This window comes from Dermochelys coriacea, chromosome 16 (assembly GCF_009764565.3).
Source record: "Dermochelys coriacea isolate rDerCor1 chromosome 16, rDerCor1.pri.v4, whole genome shotgun sequence".
In the NCBI taxonomy this organism is placed as follows: domain Eukaryota; kingdom Metazoa; phylum Chordata; order Testudines; family Dermochelyidae; genus Dermochelys; species Dermochelys coriacea.
In genome coordinates, this window is record NC_050083.1 from 26,171,406 (window position 1) to 26,185,103 (window position 13,698).

Sequence of the window (13,698 nt, forward strand, 5' to 3'; positions counted from 1 at the left end):
GGTTTGGACTGGTCCTCCGTGGTGGACCCACCTTTTTCTCCTGCCCACTCATACAGCCCAGATACTAGAGAACCACCCTATCCTCCACCTTACAGGCACTTAGCGGATCCGTGGTTTACCTATCTAAGGGAATCATCGGTTCTGAGTGACCCATACGCCTGGCCCTATTGGGCAGCTTGGGACCCATACCAATGGTGGATGCATCACCAACGTTCTCTGTTGACTACTGCAACCTATGACACTTCTGTGGATGCTCCCATTCCGCTGGACCTGTCCGCACCAACGGCACCTCTGGAACCACTGACACCGGTCAACACCAGTGCCTCCTCCACCCTGGATGATCCTCTTATACCCTCCCCACCTGCTTTCCTACAGATGAGCGTGCTCAATATCAAGCCCTCTTGCGATGCATGGCCAATGATTACAATCTTCTCATAGAGGACATACAGAACCCTCAGGATCAATTCCTGGATATCCTTCAGCCTCCAGGCTCTGCCCACAATGCCCTGCCCATCCCTAACATCATTCTCCAGCCAGCTCAGGCGCTTTGGCACACTCCTCCACCATGTACACCTACCCTGAAGACAGTGGAACATTACTACTTTGTGCCAGTCAAGGGTATGGACTTCCTTTTCCAACACCCACCCTGTAACACCTTGGTAATCCAAGTGGCCATGGAGCACACCCAACACCACCACCTCCACTCTACCCCACTGGATCGTGCAGCCAAAAAAATTGACCTTATTGGGCATTCCTCTGTGGGACAACAATTCCTCATAACCAGTTACGAAGCCATACTGGCCAAGTATGATTCCTGCTCACATGCAACACTGGACCAATTCACTGAATTCCTCCTCCCAGATAAGCAACAGGAATTCCAGTCTCTAGTTGATGAGGGCACACTGGATGCTGCTGACACCTTTTCCCGGTTACTGGCCCCTGGGGTGGTACTTCACTGTGATTCATGGCTTCAGTCAAGTGGCTGTCCAATGGAGATCCAAATAACTTTGCAGGATCTTCCCTTTGATAACAAACTATTCAGTGATAAAACAGATGAAGTCTCTAAGGTGCCACAAGTACTCCTTTTCTTTTTGCAAATACAGACTAACACGGCTGCTACTCTGAAACCATTCTTAGTTTGTGCCCACCTGGCAGCACTCAGTGCCTTTATCCCTCAGATAGATGGTTTCTTCATCCTTACCCATCTACCATCCGCTTCCTCTGCAGCCTCCTTAATGTCTTTCCACCCATCCATTAGCCAATTCCCCCCCAGTACCTTAATTTAGTTCTTTCCACCCTCAGTGAACCACCCTTCGAACTGTTTGCTACGTGTTCCCTTGCACATCTTTCCATTAAGGTCATCTTGCCATGGCCATTACCTCTGCACATCAGATGAGCAAACTTGCTAAGATGGTGGTTCCCCTTTTACTATTTTCCACTATTTACTATTCTCCACCCCAAATTCCTTACCAAAGTGGCATCCCCATTCAATGTCAACCGATGTGTGCATCTCCTCATTTTTTAGGCTAAACCACATGCCTCCCCGGCACATCGCATTCTCCTCTCCTTGGATGTTCATAGAATGCTTGGTTCTATCTCCGCTATGTATATTACATCAACCAAACTTGTAATCCCATTTAAAAAAAGGATATCAAGTTAGTTTGATAGGCTCTATTTTCCATAAACCCATTCTGATTTGTATTAATTAAATTGTTTTCCATTATTAATTGAGTCCTGTATCGGCCACTCCATTATTTTGCCTGGGGTTAAGATCAGGCTATAGGAGAAGGATCTGGGGAACTACAGACCAGGTAGCCTCACCTCAGTCCCTGGAAAAATCATGGAGCAGATCCTCAAGGAATCCATTTTGAAGCACTTGGAAGAGAGGAAGGTGATCAGGAACAGTCAACATAGATTCATCAAGGGCAAGTCATGCCTGAATTGCTTTCTATGATGAGATAACTGGCTCTGTGGACATGGGGAAAATGATGGATGTGATATACCTTGACTTTAGCAAAGCTTTTGATACGGTCTCCAACAATATTCTTGCCAGCAAGTTAAAGAAGTACGGATTGGATGAATGGATTATAAGATGGATAGAAAGCTGGCTAGATCTCAGGCTCAATGGGTAGCGATCAATGGCTCAATGTCTAGTTGGCAGCCAGTATCAAGGAGAGTGCCCCAGGTGTCGGCCCTGGGGCCAGTTTTGTTCAACATCTTCATTAATGATCTGGATGATGGGATGGATTGCACCCTCAGCAAGTTTGTGGATGACAGTAAACTGGAGGGAGAGATAGATACACTGGAAGGTAGGGATAGGGTCCAGAGTGACCTAGACAAATGGGAAGATTGGGCCAAAAGAAATCTGATGAGGTTCAACAAGGATAAGTGCAGAGTCCTGCACTTAGGATGGACAAATTCCATGCACTGCTATCGGCTGGGGACCGACTGGCTAAGCAGCAGTTCTGCAGAAAAGGACCTGGGGATTACAGTGGACGAGAAGCTGGATATGAGTCAACAGTGTGTCCTTATTGCCAAGAAGGACAACGGCATATTGGGCTGCATTAGTAGGAGCATTGCCAACAGACTGGGGCAAGTGATTATTCCCCACTATTCGGCACTGGTGAGGCCACATCTGGATCACAGTTTTCCCCCCTACACATTCTAGATAGATGTGTAAAGAGTCACTCATCCTGTTCCCTAGTGTGATATGGGGGGTCTGCAGCAGACATCAACTAGTACCCCATCTTGTGCTTTATCTGTAAGGACAGCAGTTCTCAAGCAGGGGCCGTGAGCAGGTTTTAGGGGGTCTGCGAAAATAAACCAGAGCACAGGGCTAGCATTAGATTCACTGGGGCCCAGGGCAGAAAGCCGAATTCTGAGCCCTGCTGGTCAGGGCTGAAGCTGAAGCCGAAGCCCCTCCTCCCAAGGCTGAAGCCGAAGCCTGAGCAATTTAGCTTAGTGGGGCCCGCCGTGCCATCAGGTCCTGGGCAATTTCTCTGCTTGCTACCCCCTAATACCAGCTCTGGCTTTTAATCTACTGAAAAACGGTTGTCATGGCATGGGTGGGCCATGGAATTTTTATAGCATATTGGGGGAGTCTCAGTAGAACAAAGGTTGAGAACCTCTGTGCTAGGACACTGAGACATAACCAAGATAATTTTCTTCTGAGTTATAAGTGATTTGGAAACAGTTAATGTTTGACAGAGTTCCACTCTCTCTCCCCTTTTGCCACTCAGTCCTTCATAAATGGGTTCTAACTATTGATTTTAACATTCCAGTTGTCAAATCATCCCACCAAGTTTCAGTAATACAATACATCATATATATGCTGATAAATGAGCAATTCCAATTCCTCTTGTTTGTTCCTTGGCTCCTTGCATTAGTATATAGGCAATTCAATAATTTTTTCTCTTTGTATCCTTTGGCTCCTTGATTAATTTTGTTTTCAATATCTCAATTGTGTGCTGAGTGTTCATATCTTCCCTCATTTTACTCTCCTGTAGTTTGACCAACTGTATATCACAGGCCATTACATTTCATCCAGTTACACCTGTAATGAGCCCAATAACTTGTGTTTAACTAAAGCATATCTTCCAGAAAGGAATCCAGTCTTGATTTGAAGACATGAAGATGGAGAATCCACCACTTCTCTTGATAGTTTGTTCTAATGGTTAATTGCCCTCATAGTTAAAAATGTGCGTCTTGTTTCTAATATGAATTTGTATGGCTTCAGTTTCTAGGCATTAGGTTCTTGTTATGTGATAGAATGTGGGCAATACTTACAGGACAGGGGACACTATCTTAAGAAGCAGTGACTCTGAAAAAGATTTGGGGGTCCTGGTGGATAATCATCTAAGCATGAGCTCCCAGTGTGGCACAGGACCCAAAAGAGCTAATGCAATCCTGGTATGCATAAACAGGGAAACCCCGGTAGGAGTACAGAAGTTATTTTACCTCAGCATTTGGCACTGGTGCAACCACTGCTGGAATATCATGTCCAGTTCCGGTTCCCACAACTCAAGAAGGATATTGATAAATTGGAGAGAGGGTTCAGAGAAGAGTCATGAGAATGATTAAAGGATTAGAAAACATGCTTTATGACTCAAGGACTAGATTCCCTCAATCTATTTAGCTTAACAAAGAGAAGGTTAAGGGATGACTTGATTACAATCCATAAATACCCACATAGGTAACAAATTATAGAATTGCAGCACTTGAAGGGACCTTGAGAGGTCATCTAGTCCAGTCCCCTGTACTCATGGCAGGACTAAGTATTATCTAGATCAGTGGTTCTCAACCTGCAGCCCAATCAGCACAGAGCTGCAACCCATGTGACATCCTCAGGGCCATATCGGTAGTAATGGATACAACCCCCAATGGTAAAAAGGTTGAGAACCACTGATCTAGACCATCCCTTACAGATGTTTGTCCAACCTGCTCTTAAAAATCCATGATGGAGATTTCACAACCTCCCTAGGCAATTTATTCTAGTGCTTAACCACTCTGACAATTACAAAGTTTTTCCTAATGTCCAACCTAAACCATCCTTGCTGCCATTTAAGCCCATTGCTTCCTGTCTTTTCCTCAGAGGTTAAGTAGAACAATTTTTCTCCCTCCTCCTTGTAACATTTTATGTACTTGAAAACTATTATGTCCCCTCTCAGTCTTCTCTTTTCTAGAGTAAGCAAGCCTAATTTTTTCAGTCTTTCCTCATATGTCATGTTTTCGAGGCCTTTAATCATTTTTGTTGCTCTTCTCTGGGCTTTCTCCAATTTGTCTACATCTTCCCTGAAATGTGGCGCCCAGAACTGGACACACTACTCCAGTTGAGGCCTAATCAGCATGGAGGAGAGTGGGAGAATTACTTCTCGTGTCTTGCTTACAACACTCCTGCTAATACATCCCAGAATGATATCTGCTTCACATTTAGCTTGTGGTCCACTATGACCTCCAAATCCCTTTCCGCAGTACTCCTTCCTAGGCAGTCATTTTCCATTTTGTATGTGTACACAGCTCTGCCAAACCCAGTATCGTCCCTGGCCTGCTGGATGATGGCGTGGTGTAGTGTGCCGTGAACATGTGAACTGAAGACCATGTCGTGGCTCTGCAAATGTCCTGGATAGGGACATGTGCCAGGAAGGCCGCCGAGAACGCTTCTGCTCTCGTCGAGTGGGCGGTGGCTGAACCTGCGCCAGCTCATAACAGGTCCAGCTGCAGGAAGTGATCCAGTTAGAGATCCTCCGAGAGGAGACCGGCAGGCCCTTCATCCTGTCCCCTGTCACAATGAAGAGCTGCGTCGATCTGCAAAAGGGCTTGATATGCTCCAAGTAAAATGCCAAGGCATGTTGGACATCCAGCCGCCTCTCCTCATTCGTCTTGTGAGGCTTAGGACAGAACACCAGGAAGATGTCCTTGTTGATATGGAAGGAAAACACCACCTTCAGCAGGAAGACCAGCTAGGGTCGCAGCTGTACCTTGTCTTTGAAGATTGCATATGGCAGTTCCGTCTAGCCGATGTCACTGCCACAAGAAAGGCGACTTTCCACGATAGGTGAGAAAGAGAACAAGAGCCCAAGGGCTCAAAAGGTAGACGCGTGAATCTGAAGAGAAGCAGATTGAGGTCCCACTATGGGACAGGATCCCTAACAGGAGGGAAGAGCCTTTTGAGACCTGATGGACATCTTGTGTGAGAACACCGATCTACCCTGGATTGGTGGATGAAAAGCCGAGATGGCACCTAGATGAACCTTGATAGACGAGAGGGCCAGGCCTGATTTTTCAGGAGGAGTAAGTATTCCAAGATTGACTGCAGCAAAGAGTGCAATGGGGAGATGCTACTTTTAGACACCCAGTGGGAGAATCTCATCCACTTCGCCAGGTAAGTCACCCTAGTGGAGGGTTTTTTATTTCCCAAAAGGAGCTGGTGAAACTCACTGGAGCAGGCTTTTTTCTCTGGGTTCAACCATGCAGCATCCATGCCATGAGGTGGAAGGAGGCAAGGTTGGGGTGCAGGAGATGACCATGGTCTTGTGAGAGAAGGTCCGGGTGGTTGGGCAGAGGCCATGGGAGACTACTACCAGATCCAATAGCGTGCCGAACCAATGCTGGCACAGCCACACTGGACCAATCACAATGACTCGAGCCTTGTCCCTCTGCTGACTAGCGGGACGGACAGGAACGCATACATCAGATCTCCCCACCAGGACAGGAGAAAGGCGTCTGAAAGAGCGCCTTTGCCAAGGCCCTGCAGGGAGCAAAACTGATGACATTTCCTGTTCTGCCTGGTGGCGAACAGATCTACTCATGGAGTTCCCCACCTCTGGAAGAGCATGTGGAACACTACTGAATGGAGTGACCACTCGTGGTGAAAAAAGAAGGACCTGCTGAGGCAATCTGCCAGCATGTTCCTGATTCCAGAAAGGCAATATGCCTCCAGGTGGATCGCATGCTGGATACAGAAATCCCATAGGCGGAGTGCCTCTTGACACAGGGCCGACAAGCATGCTCCCCCTTGCCTGTTGATGTAAAACATCGAGACTGTGTTATCCATCAGCACTGAACCACTTGGCCGGATAACTGCAAGAGGAACACTCCACAGGCCAGGCAAACTGACCTGAGCTCTTTAACATTTATATGCAACGTCATTTCCTCTGCGGACCAAGTACCTTGCGCTTCCCAGCCAAAGTCCAAGGCATCCAATATCAGCAACACTGAAGGTCACAGGATATCGAATGGGACTCCTTCAAAGACTGTTCCAGGGTCGGTCCACCACTGCAGCACTGTGAGTACCTCTGATGGGATGGTGATGACCTTGTCCATGTGATCCCTGGATGGGGCACAGTCCACAGCCAGCCGTTGCTGGAGGGGTCGCATTTGGAGCCTCGCATGGCAGACGACATATGTGCACACCGCCATGTGGCCCAGCAGCTGTAGGCAGACCCTGGCCATTGAGAGAGGAAATGCAGAGACTCCAGCAATGAGGTTCCTCGTCGTCTTGAACTTGTCATGCGGCAGAAACTTCTTCGCTCTGGTGGAGTCAAGGACCGTCCTGATAAACTCTATCTTTTGTACAGGGACTAATGTTGATTTTTCCTGGTTTATCAACAGGCCTAGTCTCCTGCATGCGGTCAACAACATCGCAACGGAGTCCTGGACCTGGGATCTGGAGTGACCCTTAACCAGCCAGTCATCCAGGTAGGGGTGGATCAGGATACTTGAATACCTGAGGTGAGCTGCCACCACCGACATGCATTTTGTAAACACCGTTGGTGCCGTAGCCAGGCCGAAGGGGAGCACTGGTAGTTTGCGGATCCCACAGTGAAGCATATGTGTCCTTGAAAGATCACTATATCGAAGTACGAGTCCTTTAAGTTGAGGGCAGTGTGACATCGCACCCCATAATGCTTTAAAGAAATATATTTGTGAGTGTAAATATGACATAACTGGAATATTTTATTTTGTTTTATTCTAGATATGCCATGTAACATATCTTTGCACAGGCTACAATCTACTGAATATATTCATCATATTTGTATGCATGTATCATTTTTATATCTGAAGTTATGAGTGTTGGCTCTATGCTTGTATTTAAAGTGCTTGCTGCAGGAAGCACATAAGGCAGATTTGGTCAACATCATGTGAAGGGGTTATTCAAGTAATTGGGAGTACTTAACTAATAATGGACTTTGGGAGATGCCAATCCACATCTGAGCTTTCCTGGGAACATTCCAACTAACATGTAAACAATGGCATCAGCCTGCAAAAAGCTGAATCATTCACAGACATGTGACTTGCCCAGGTAGCTAAAGACTCCATCTTGTGACTGTGATGTTACACTAGAGAACAAAGGCCCTGGAAACCCCTCCATTTTGTCTTCAGCTGGCTCAGAAGATAGCCTCTCCACCCGAAAGAGATGCCTGAAAGAAACTGGAACAAAGGACAGTAACTACAGAGGTGTGAATGATTGCTGGACCCAGACTAGGAAGGAGTCTAGTCTGTGAAAGAAGCTTATTGGAACATCTCTGAGGGTGAGATTTACCTGCATTTAGTTTCCTACTGTATTAGGCCTAGACTTGCATGTTTTTGTTTTATTTTGCTTGGTAATTCACTTTGCTCTGTCTGTTAGTACTTGGAACCACTTAAATCCTACTTTTTATATTTAATAAAATCACATTTTGCTTATTAGTTAACCCAGAGCAAGTATTAATACCTGGGGGAGCAAACAGCTGTGCATATTTCTCTATCAGTGTGATAGAGGGATAACAATTTATGAGTTTACCTTGTATATGCTTTATACAGAGTAAAACGAATTTATTTAGGGTTTGGATCCCATTAGGAACTGGGAAGTTGCAAGTCAGCAGGGGACAGGACAGGTGGCATACCAGTTTCCCGGATCCAGGGAGGGGATGATGGAGGCCAGGGAAACCATGCGGAAGCTCAACTTCTTGAGATGCTTGTTGAGGCCTCGCAGGTCCAGGATGGGACCTCTGGGATCAGAAAGTAAAAGGAGTAGAACTCCTTGCCCCTAAGGTCTAGGGGGACTTTTTCCAAGGCCCACACCTGCAGCAAGCCTTGCACCTCCTGATGCAGTAGACTCTTGTGAGAGGGGTCCCCAAAGAGGGATGGGGAGGGAGGGTGGGATGGGGATAGAAACAAGCTGGAGGGTATAGCCCTGCACCACAGTATTGAGGACCCAACGGTCCGACGTTATAGACACCCAGGCTGGGAGGAAAAATGAAAAAGATGGTTGGAGAAACAGAAGGGGCAGGATCCAGGACAGTGGCTGGAATGTTGTCCTCGGATGCATCCTCAAAATGCCCATTTCGACCCCTGCTGGGAGTGGGAAGAGCTGGTCTGTGTCAAGATAAAGGGCTGTTGACCCTGATGGTGTTGGTAGCCCTTGCCCTTCTTCTAGAAAGGCTCCTGCTTAGGCTGGCTATGCTGCTGATGGGGAAGGCTGCAGCTTAAAACACTTTCTTTGCTGCCCCAGGTAGAGGCACTGGGTCTTGAGTGTGGTGCACGAGTCCTTTAACCCATGCAGCTTATCATCTGTTTTCTCCACAAACGGAACTTGGCCATTGAAAAGGAGGTTCTGGATGGACTGTTGGACCTCCACTGATAGGCCTGAGGACTGCAGCCATGCCGCCCCCTCATGGTTATGGCTGAGGGCATGGTCCCTACTGCAGTCAGCCATGTCTGAAGCCACCTGCAAGTGCTGCCCTCGCCACTCCCTGCCCCTCTTCCAGGATGGCCTGGGGTCCTCCAGGAGGGAGTCAACAAATTTGGCCATCAACTGCCAAATATTAAAATCATAACAGCTCAGTAGAGCCTGATGATTTGCCACCCTCAGCTGTAGGCTCAATGAAGAATAAACTTTCTCCCAAAAATGTCCAACTTTTTCACCTCCTTATTTTTGGGAACAGACTCTGGTTGTCCCTGTCTTTCCCCGCTGATTGACAGAAGACACTATTAGCGAGTTCGGGGAAGGATGGGTACACAGGTATTCATACCCTTTAGTGAGCACATAGTACTTGCACTCTGCCCGCCTGGAAATTGGGGATATTGATGCAGGGGTCTGCCAGAGGGCCTTGGTAATCTTGGCCTCCCCCTAATGTACTGGCAGCATGACTCTACCAGTTGCTGCGGAGCTGAGGATGTTGAAGAGAGTGTCTGAGGGCTCCTTGGTTTCTAGCCCCAAGTTTGAGGCTACCCTCCTCAAAAGCTCCTGATGAGCTGTGGCATTGTCCTGCGGGACCATAGGCAGGGGTCCCATGATGGCCTCATCAGGGGGATGAGGAAGAGGTTATAGGTGCAGAAAGAGTCACCACCTCTGTGACCTGCTTGGCATGACCTCCTTCCCCCATCTGTTGGGCACAGGGGGTTCCAGGCATGGCGGCCTCAGTCTCAGGTGGGCAGGAGACTGTGGCAGAGGGCTTGTCGGAGACTCCCGACAATGACTTATACCTTTGGGGGAGCTGCGTGAACATCCACAGGTTCCAAGGGTGCCACAGCATGGGCCATTGACCCTGTGGCCACAGTAGTGCTGACAGTGCCGCAGGGAGAACTGGTGTCACCAATGGAGGACCTTGTCCCACCTATAGGGGTTCTTGGTTCGACTCCAAGCCCAGGGATGGAGGGCCATATTCCGGAGACTGAGACCGCACCAAGGCCGACCAGGTGTCTTGGTCCTGGCTGTGTCCACCACCACACTCTGAGTGGGATCTGTATGCAGGAGATGATCCATCGCGTCGAGTTCCCGGGCTCCAACTGGTATGTAGCCCTATGTCCAAAGCATGGTGGCTCTGCGTGGGCAAGCACTGGTGGGACGCTCCCTGAAGTGGCGAGTGGTACCGCATTGATGGGGACTGAGGGAATGGTCCAAGGGCAGGCTTATTCCTTGATTTGGGAGCTGCAGTCGCCGATGTGGGTGGCACCGGGTGGGACAAGATATCCTACGCTGCCTCCAGGGCCTCCAGGGTTAACGGCATCACCAGGTGCTGGACTCCCATACTGTAATCCAGGGTGGCTGGCACATCCCGGGATGGGCTAACCTGCTCAACTGAAGGCACCTCCCATTTGGAGTCGATGAGCCACCGTTCGTTGGGTCTAGACTCGCCTCCTGCCCTCTCCTTGCCCTTGCGAGCAGGAGACTGACTTCTCCCAGTCTTCCTCCTTTTACTGGTCGGTGCTGGGGAGGTGGATTGTCATCTGTCTGATGATGACACCCGCGGGCCACTCTGCACTGATGCCACGGTGCTGGGTGTGGAGTCCGATCTCAGCTGCTCCAGTGCTGGTGTCAGTGCCAGCTCCATAAGGAGCACTTTAAGTCAAATGTCCCGCTCTTTCTTAGTGCGAGGATTAAAGCTCTTGCATATTCGACACCTGTTGCTGATGTGAGAGTCTCCCAAACACCTTAAACAACTGGTGTTGGGGTCACTGACCAGAATGGGTTTCTTACAGTGGTCGCGGTTCTTAAAACCCAGGGAGCAGGGTAAGCTCCGTCCCGAGCCTAAGTTCCATTTGGAACAACTAAAACTAACTAAAACACACTAAGAGAACTAATACTAGTTGATATAACTATGTACAATAGCAAGGTTTGCAACGAACCTAGTGAGGTAAAGAGAAAGGCGCATAAACACTGCAAAATTAAATGTAAAAATGTAATAAGAAAAGCGAAAAAGGAGTTTGAAGAACAGCTAGCCAAAAACTCAGAAAATGGTAATAAAATGTTTTTTAAGTACATCAGAAGCAGGAAGCCTGCTAAACAACCAGTGGGGCCCCTGGACGATCGAGATACAAAAGGAGCACTCAAAGACGATAAAGTCATTGCGGAGAAACTAAATGAATTCTTTGCTTAAGTTTTCACGGCTGAGGATATTAGAGAGATTCTCAAACCTGAGCCCTCTTTTGTAGGCGACAAATCTGAGGAATTGCCACAGACTGAAGTGACACTAGAGGTAGTTTTGGAATTAATTGAGAAACTTAACAGTAACAAGTCACCGAGACCAGATGGCATTCACACAAGAGTTCTGAAAGAACTCAAATGTGAAATTGCGGAATTATTAACTATGGTTTGTAACCTGTCCTTTAAATCAGCTACTGTACCCAATGACTGGAAGATAGTTAATATAACGCCAATATTTAAGAAGGGCTCTAGAGGTGATCCTGGCAATTATAGACTGGTATGTCTAACATCAGTTGGGCAAATTAGTTGAAACAATAGTAAAGAATAAAACTGTCTGAAACATAGAAGAACATAAATTGTTGTGCAAAAATCAACATGGTTTCTATAAAGGGAGATCATGTCTTACTAATCTATTAGAGTTCTTTGAGGAGGTCAACAAACATGTGGACAAGGGGGATCCAGTGGACACAGTGTACTTAGATTTTCAGAAAGCATTTGACAAGGCCCCTCACCAAAGGCTTTTATGCAAATTAAGTTGTCATGGGATAAGAGGAAAGATCCTTTCATGGATTGAGAACTGGTTAAAAGACAGGGAACAAAGGGTAGGAATAAATGGTAAATATTCAGAATGGAGAGGGGTAACTAGTGGTGTTCCCCAAGGGTCAGTCCTAGGACCTATCCTATTCAACCTATTCATAAATGATCTGGAGAAAGGGGTAAACAGCGAGGTGCCAAAGTTTGCAGATGATACTAAACTGCTCAAGATAGTTAAAACAAAAGCAGACTGTGAAGAACTTCAAAAAGATCTCACAAAACTAAGTGATTGGGTAACAAAATGGCCAATGAAATTTAATGTGGATAAATGTAAAGTAATGCACATTGGAAAAAATAACCTCAATTATACATACAATATGATGGGGGCTAATTTAGCTACAACTAATCAGAAAAAAGATGGAGTCATTGTGGATAGTTCTCTGAAGATGTCCATGCAGTATGCAGCAGCAGTCAAAAAAGCAACTGGTTTTTAACGGGATGTTAGGAATCAATAAAAAAGGCATAGAGAATAAGATGGAGAATATCTTATTGCGCTTATATAAATCCATGGCATGCTCACATCTTGAATATTGCGTACAGATGTGGTACCCTCATCTCAAAAAAGATATACTGGCATTAGAAAAGGTTCAGAAAAGGGCAACTAAAATGATTAGGGGTTTGGAACGGGTCCCATATGAGGAGAGATTAAAGAGGCTAGGACTTTTCAACTTCGAAAAGAGAAGACTAAGTGGGGATATGATAGAGGTATATAAAATCATGAGTGGTATGGAGAAAGTGAATAAGGAAATGTTATTTACTTGTTCCCATAATATAAGAACTAGGGGCCACCAAGTGAAATTAATGGGTAGCAGGTTTAAAACAAATAAAAGGCAGTTCTTTTTCATCAGCGCACAGTCAACCTGTAGAACTCCTTGCCTGAGGAGGTTGGGAAGGCTAGGACTATAACAGGGTTTAAAAGAGAACTGGATAAATTCATGGAGGTTAAGTCCATTGACGGCTATTAGCCAGGATGGGTAAGGAATGGTGTCTCTAGCCTCTGTTTGTCAGAGGGTGGAGATAGATGGCAAGAGAGAGATGACTAGATCATTACCTGTTAGGTTCATTCCCTCTGGGGCACCTGGCATTGGCCACTGTCAGTAGACAGGATACTGGGCTGGATGAACCTTTGGTCTGAGCCAGTATGGCCATTCTTATATTCTTATGTTATTCTTATGAACAATTCTATGGAAGAAAAGGTTTGCTGAAGCAAAGGAATGTACTAGCACCATCACTGGTTGTAAGAAGGAAGGAACGGAGGGTGGTGGGAGCCGGTGGTGCCCCTTATATCGCAGTATATGCGCGCCATTCCAGCAGGCACTAGACCCAGTCTCCTACAAATACCACTGAGGAAAAAAATTGTGGCACTGGTATACGTGGTGAGGAAACACACCTAACATGGAATGAACATGAGCAAGCACTTGCAGAACTAAAATTATTACTTTCCCTGTTTTTTTTCTATCACAGCTATACAGCAGCAGTAGCATATTTAACTGAGCTAGAGGGGTGTACAGCAGTGGCTCTCAACCTTTCCAGGACTACTGTACCTCTTTCAAAAGCCTGATTTGTCGCATGTACTCCCAAGTTTCATCTCACTTAAAAACTACTTGCTTACAAAAATCAGACATAAAAACATAAAAGTGTCACAACATACTATTACTGAAAAATTGCTTACTTTCTCATTTTACCATATAATTATA

The 13,698-nt window shown here is 46.6% G+C and overlaps 2 protein-coding genes across 14 annotated transcripts in view; one reads left to right on the forward strand and one right to left on the reverse strand.

Moving 5' to 3' along the window:
- Positions 1–8,189, forward strand: part of SLC2A8 (solute carrier family 2 member 8) — a 120,993-nt gene extending 112,804 nt beyond the window's left edge. Inside the window, exon 12 of one of the 2 annotated variants that reach the window (XM_043498782.1) lies at positions 7,111–7,508. In XM_043498782.1, the coding sequence (XP_043354717.1) occupies positions 7,111–7,116 (6 nt within the window). In that variant the 3' untranslated portion in view covers positions 7,117–7,508. Of the gene's footprint in view, positions 1–7,110 lie in introns of both variants that reach the window. The other variant, XM_043498783.1, reaches the window with a different exon arrangement.
- GARNL3 (GTPase activating Rap/RanGAP domain like 3) overlaps positions 1–13,698 on the reverse strand; it is a 209,786-nt gene that overhangs the window by 7,687 nt on the left and 188,401 nt on the right. The window lies entirely within an intron of this gene.